At 34.9% G+C, this 7,437-nt stretch overlaps 1 protein-coding gene across 1 annotated transcript in view; it reads left to right on the top strand.

Moving 5' to 3' along the window:
* Positions 1–6,562, top strand: part of LOC104406458 (rab proteins geranylgeranyltransferase component A 2-like) — a gene marked incomplete at its 5' end in the record, with an annotated part of 54,755 nt that extends 48,193 nt beyond the window's left edge. The window contains 2 exons of the mRNA XM_010015428.1: positions 873–1,039; positions 6,356–6,562. Of these exons, the coding sequence (XP_010013730.1) occupies positions 873–1,039; positions 6,356–6,562 (374 nt within the window). The remainder of the gene's footprint in view (positions 1–872; positions 1,040–6,355) is intronic.
* Between the last annotated feature and the right edge of the window lie 875 nt (positions 6,563–7,437).

Genomic DNA, 7,437 nt, shown 5'->3' with positions numbered 1-7,437 from the left:
TTCCTGCTGTTTAGAGATTCTACATACTGCAGATCACACATCTCAAATAGAGTACTTCTGGGTATTAGTAATTCTTTATCTGCAGTTAATTTGGGGGAGGAGGGGAGTATTCTTTGTGGATTTTTCTTTAAAATTTCTTTTATTTAAACTGTGAGCATTAGTTATTTTCCTTAGATTGCCTTGAAGACTCTCAATCTTAAAGCACACAAAGGTCTGTTATGAGAAGCATTTCCATACAAAGATAAACTGTTAAATGAGGGAGGAAAAAGTTATACATGAGAAATATCTGCATATGGAATGCAGTAGCTTCAAGTTGAGACAGCCTGTGGAGGACTTGTTCAGACCATCATATGCTTATGGAACTTATCCAGCGTAAGCTAAGATAACGTCAAGTGGAAAGGAATTAAATTTAGACCAAACTTCTTGGTAGCATGCTTTTATGTGATGATTGCTTCCTGTACAGCATAGTGTGTACAGAATAAGTAACGCTTATGTACCTGTGGTTGTAAAGGAAAAGTATCATGAAAGACTACCTCAGAAAAGGTTGGCAAGTAAAATTAATTGGCTTTTTAAAGAAAAAAAATACTTTATTACAGTCATTCCATGTTAATAAATTGACTTTTAGAATGCTAGATTACATATTTCCCTCATTACAGATAGAATCAGAGACTGGTTTGGGTTGGAAAGGACCTTAAAACTTATCTAGTTCCAACCCCCTGCCATGGGTAGGGGCACCTTACACTAGACCTTGTTGCTCCAAGCTCCGTCCAGCCTGGCCCTGAACACTGCAGGGATGGGGCAGCCATCGTGAACATTGATTACTGAAAACACTTTTTTTGTTTGTTTGTTTGTTTGTTTTTTTTCCCCCCCAGAGACTGAAAATGAAGAACTGGAAAAACCCAAAGTGCTCTGGGCAGTCTACTTCAACATGAGAGATTCTTCAGGAGTAGAGAAAATGTCATATGATGGGTTACCCTCGAATGTTTATGTCTGTTCTGGACCAGACTCTGCTTTAGGAAATGACTGTGCTGTTAAACAGGTTTGTGGTTTTTTGTTAAACTGATCATTTCTTTTGGTTACAGAACTTTAAAATTAAAGACCTAACGAAGTCCAATGCAGTCTGCTTCTTTTGGTTACAGAACTTTAAAATTAAAGACTTAACAGCAGACTGCATTGGACTTCGTTGTTCGGGTTATTCTCCTTTATGCTAGGTAATTAGTACTAATACAGCTGTAAAGCTTTACAGCTAAATGTGCAAAAAGTCTTACTTAATAAACACAGTGAATGTCAGTGGGATTGAAAAAGGAGGAAACTTGAGAAAAGGTCAGGTGATATAGTCATTAGGAGTAGCAGATAGTAAATCTGAACACGTAAAGGGAACCTAGAAGGCACCAGTTCCTGAAGTTGATGGTCTTGGCACAGTGGTTAATTGCTTTAATACTGTAGAAAAGAAAAACTGTCAATTCCAAAATACAGATGATAACTCCCCAAAATTTGTAGCTTTTTACCTGTAGGGTTAGAGAGGAAGTACGGCAGTAAAGAAGCTACTACTGTAGAAATTAGAGGTCAAAAAAGTCTATCTAGAGTTCAAGTTGGAAGGATCATCAAATTAGTCTAATAGGCACAGGAAGTAGTCACAAACCTAAAACCTTTGGGGGAAAAAAATCCAGCATAATTACTAATCTGGTACTTGAATTTATCTGTCTCGGTTTATTTTCTCTTTGCATTAATACCATCATATTAAAAAAAATGTGGTTTAACTGTATCTCTGAAGGAATTGAGGGGGAATGTTACTCTATTCATGACCTTGAGATAATATTTGGCACCAAATCACAATCAGTTCTGATTGTTAGTTCTCAGTATTTGGGTGTCTACGTAACTAGTTCCTGCCAACTACAATCCTGAACTGAGAACCACTTGTAACTTGCCTGCAGTATAGGCATACAAGTACTCAATTTAAGACAAACTACTAGTGCTTTGAAATTGGAGGTGAAGAGTAAAAGCTCTCTAAGCAATACTAGGTAGATGAAGAGATCATGAAATAACCACTTTCTGTGCTGAAAATTGGCAGAATATGCAGGGACACAAGTAGGTGTACGTAGAAATTCACAAAGAACTTCCTATCACACCTCTTGTTGTGCCTTCCCCATTACTGTTGAGCAGAAGACAAGATCATGCAAATACCTAGATTGCGACTTGTGCAACAAAAAACATGCTCCTTTGCTCTTCCATTCAGAGATCCACCTTGATAGAGGAGGTATAAATTCTTAGGCAAATCTACCACTGCAGTCACTGTGGTGTCAGGGTGCTTTCAGTGCTAACCTGAGTACACTTCGATCTTTGTGGGATTAACTGATGCTAGTTATTTTTAAAGCTGTAGTTTTTTAATGGCCGTGTTCAGAGAATGTGCATGCCATCTTCTAACCAGCTGTAGGAGTTTTTTATGACCAAGTCATAAACCTCTTAAAAATAAGATTTTAAAGTGCAAAGGCTGACATAGCCTGAACTGTAGGGTCAGAACAGTATAATTAAGGGCTAATAGTACACTTCATTTTGCTTTACAAGGCAATAATTTGCCTCCCAAGAGGATAAAGAACTGTAAAGACAAAAATAATACAAGACAGTTATTATATTAGCAGTTTTAAATTGTAAATTAGTTCTATTCTGAGATTTTTTTGAAACTATTATTATTTAAAACAGTGCAAGCTAGAAGCTGTTTAAATACACTTAAAGCCCAGCCTCATTCTAATTTTCATAGCCACCTTTTCTAGTATTCAGCTTTGTCTTACCTTAGGAGCTCTTTTTCTTACCAATGCGTAATGGTATTATAGATCAAGCTGTGTTTAAATACTCTAGGTGCTGTAGTTAGCCTTCATGTTAAATCTGTTGACCATCAGTGAGACAGATGTTGAGCAAGCAGGTCTCTGAGGAGAAGCAGTGAAGAGCCTGAAATGCTGCCTTTCAAGGAGTAGGTAGAAGCTACATTTTTTTTAACCTGTTTTAAATTTTGAAACAAATGGTCACTAGTTAGAGTGGAAAGTATTACACTGTAAGCATGTTTATAATTAAGAGTCATAGGGAAAATGAAACCAAGGAGCTTATGTGGGAGCAAAATGAAGAGTAGACTGAGGATAACGCAGAACTCGCAGTCAGAACACGCCCATCCCATCTAGCATGTTGGTACTGTCTAGACAAGTGGAGGAGGAAAATAGATGGAAGTTGGTGTGCCTTCTACCCCCAGATGGCTTTCATTTTCTTAGCAATGGGATGGAAATCTCCAAACATGAAATATTCACAAACTCATGGATCAGAACACTTTAAAAAAACAGATTAAAACCCACTATGTGTGTATTAGTCTTGAAGATAGCTTGGAAAATTGAATCTAATTTCTGAAATCAATTCTGTGTTTACTGTTTTAATGATAACTTCCCATGATTTATGTTTTCATTACTATTAGTATCACTAACTTCTATACGTCATGCTGTGTGACTGTATTGAAGATATGTTATTTAGAAGGCAAGACACCACAACTTTTACAGACAATTATCCATCTACTGCTCTGTACACAAATGACTTAATTCTTGTTTCATTTTAATTTAGTGTTAAATTCCTAGTATAATATTGAATTAATTTTGATGTCTGCATTTATTTGCCCTTGGGATAGGCTAAATAAAATACAATGTAACATTTATGTTTTCTTTAAATTCTGTATGTATAGATCAAGTAAAGCATCTGGCTTCAGTTTTCTGTTTTTTCACTGCTACAATCTGGCATGAATTACTATGTTCTAAAGTAGTATGTTCTCCCAAGTATTTCAGATTTCTGAAGCATCTTCAAGTTTATAAGAGGAAGCACTAAAATTGTCATGCCAATATTTGTCCTTTAACCTGTTTATGGTTTTTTCTATATCTGGAAGGATTTCAGAGTTACTCAAGCGTGTTGTATTTCAGACTGCTGTTAGTTTGGTAGTGTTCTCTGTAAAAGTTGCTCTGAAAGCCCATATAGCTTGTCTACATGCCATCAAGTTGTGTAGCTGGGGTACAGTAAAACAGTAACAACACATAGTTTTATTCAACTTCAAACAGTTATTAAGAGTATCTTATGCAAATGCTTTACATGCTTATGTCTTAATACTTAATTCAAACATAGACACTTGAAAGCTGGTACACTTAACTACTAAATATTGCAGGAACTATTTACTAATTTAATTAGCTACAATAAGTATCAAAGTGTTATAATGAAGGAACTGTTAAATTTTTATTGGTTGTTCTGCATTATTTCAGCTGGATAAGGTTATCTTAAAGAATTGGTAGACCTGAAAGCACTCTATAGCATTAAATTGTTCAGTTACAGTCAATGTTATGATGTCCCACGTAACATCCTGAGAATTTATTTCCATGTTCAACCTCATAATGATATGACCATTTTTGGACTGACCAATTGGAGACTGAATAATTATTAAGAACTGCATAGAAAATGTTTGTCTGCTCTCATTTGCAATATATTTAGTGCAAAATATGATACCTCTCTTCAGTATTCTGTTAACTATAACAGTAGTTTAAGTATATTTTTGGAGTTTCGAGCACAAGTGCAGACTTGAAATAAAAAGTTTCTCTTATCTTCAAAAAGTCAGTTTTGTAAACTTCCTGTAGGATATTTGTACCCTCTTACCCCCTAAAATTACTAGGCAAGGTTTCAAATTGCAAAACCATATTTTTTAAATAAAGCATAGATTTTTTTAATTATTATTTATATATTTTTTCATATACTAATATTAATAGTTTCAGGCAGTTTAAAATAGGAATGGGACAGCGAAATTTAGGAAGCAGAATGAAAAATTAAATTGAACTGAGAGTAGATGGGGTCATTCAGGCAGTTAATACTGCAGCTCTACATCCACGTGCTGGTGTGGCACAAATACAGTGGGCAGTGAAGTTTATCACAGAAAGCTGTTTGGTGCATGCTCAATGATGTATTAATCTGAAAACAATTCCCTCTTGTCCAGGAATCCTCATAGTGAAATCAGCCTTTGCAGTTGGCATTAACTGACCCTACTGTCAGCTTCTTCAGGGTGTGTCTAGTAGCAGTATGAGTATAAAGATTAAATGCAGTCTTCCCTATGTGGGAGCTCTTGTCTCAGGTCAGCTTTTGGGTATAGTTTACTGAATATCTAAATTGAGGCAATATTCCTTTGCCTTTTTAGGAACCCAAAACATAACTGTGATCTATATCAGCTGTCTCTTTTTGCCTTAGAATTCCTCAGTGTCTCTAGCTTGCCTTCTTTTTAGTTTTCTTTTTAGCTTATGCTTATAGGCAAGTTATTTGCACAAGAACATGTAAAACTCTTTAACACCAGTTAACAAAGCTCCTTGCATTCTTGTGGGTTTTAAAGGATTTTATTTTTTTGCCTCTTTTCTTTTTATACAGTGTCTGGTTCTCAAGAATTCTAAGATCATATTATTCTGGTTCTTTTTCTCCCAGATTTTTTAGTTATATTCTGTTATAACAAGTACCCTGATGTTATCAAGAACATGTTTCTTTTTAATGTCTTTCATTACAGTGGTCAAAAAACTTGACTTTTTGTGTGTACTTAATTTCTAAACCTTGATGACATGAAGAGTAAGTGGCATTCTAAACTAAATCTTTGAGCTATATCTTAAGAGAGTTGTCTTTTTATCTGAATAGAAGATGCTTCTACAGTTCTTCTTGGAAAGACACAATTTGGGCACATACGTTTATGGACATAATACATTGTAATGATAGACATGTTTTTTTGAGTAAACTAGAAATGTATACAAATATGCTTATATATTTAATGATAATATTCTATCGGATGAGAATAATTTGTCACTGAGGTACACATGAGCTCTTCACAAAAACGAAAACAGAAAGTTTTCTGTAATTTTTATGAGGGAAACCCACATAGGTATGATGTAGGTTGCACATATTAACGATTTCCTGTGTTTGCCTGTTAAATGAAATGGATTCTTCTCTCTGGAAAGGATCTTTCTCATGCTTTGCATTTGAGTGCAGCTAGGGATATTTTTGTAGTGCAAAAGATCATTTTGTTTGCAGACAATCATCTTTGTTCTCATTATAGTGTAGAAAGAGCAGCATTTTTTAAGAAGCCATAGTTGATTTTCATCGTAGAACAATGTGAAAAGGTGATTGCATTTCCTTTTTCGTGGGCTGCAAGAAGGAATGGATTTCCCTTATGTTTACAATACTGTCAAAGTATTAAATCACTATTGATTTGAAAGAACAGAGGTTGATCTTGAATATCTGTAAAACATCGCTACAAGGTATTACATTTCAAGGCAAAGTTTCTTTCATGCTTTTTTTGTTTTCTGAATAGGCGGAGACCATTTTCCATGAAATGTTTCCTACAGAGGAATTTTGTCCACCACCACCGAATCCAGAAGATATTATTTATGATGAAGATGAGATTGCACCAGAAGAGTCTGGATTCAGTAATTCGCCAGAGACAAAACCTGAATCCTCAACTGAGGAAAACAGTAGTGGAGGTAGTACTGCTGTTAAGAAGGAAGATAATGAAGAATGAATTACCACTGTTCTCTTAGTAGAAAAGGAGGTTGACCCAAACTAGAATGTAAGGGAGGAAGGGTAAGAAAAAGAGGTTTAAAAACCCCGTAGCTGTATTATTTGCAATTGCCTTACTTTCCTTAGCTTGAATAATCTTTCTTCATCAAATAGCGTCATTGATAGCTGAGACATTTCTAAATAGTCATAGGTCTACCAGGTCCAGGGGTGTTTGTAGCTCAACAGAAAACGTAGAACAAAGCATTTGTATTTAAAATGCTAAAATAGGATTCATGATTTGTTGAGGTAATTGTTTTTTCATTTTACATCTTGGAAGGAATCCTCCATCTTTTAAACAGGCACCAAGTTGAAACTAATGAAAAGAAAAATTGTGCAAGTTTGCTTACCAGTCAGATGATGATCTTCTGACACAACATATCAAAGTTCTGCTAAAAGTCATTGGATCAGTGCTAATTAAACAGTGGAAGGTGAGCTTCACAATCTGTTCTTCAGAGTGTTTTTATGAATGGAACTTAAAGACAATAATATTGACAGTTCTGGAGTAACTTTAGAATATGTAATAGATGTCATGTTTAATTTGTATAATGAAGAATTTTTGTATAGTTTTGAAACTGATGCCATAGTTCAGAAGCAAATACAACCCAATAGATGTTCTTTGCATGAAAATATTTTATATTTGAATTTTATTTTTATTCAGTAAGACTTACTGGATCATGCATTTTTACTAGTGACTTAATTTACTGTATTCAGGAAAATAGCACAATTTAAACTTCATGATAGATTTCCCAACAAAATGTAAAATCATAAATGGAGTGTACCTGGTGTTAGTTGCCCTGGATTTGTTGCAGTGTTTGGGCCTTTAATAAGGTAGTAGTT

The sequence above is a fragment of the Nestor notabilis genome, unplaced genomic scaffold, assembly GCF_000696875.1.
Source record: "Nestor notabilis isolate BGI_N333 unplaced genomic scaffold, ASM69687v1 scaffold6105, whole genome shotgun sequence".
Classification (NCBI taxonomy): Eukaryota; Metazoa; Chordata; class Aves; order Psittaciformes; family Psittacidae; genus Nestor; species Nestor notabilis.
The sequence above is the reverse complement of the archived record's forward strand: the minus strand, read 5'-3'. Positions and strand labels throughout refer to the sequence as shown.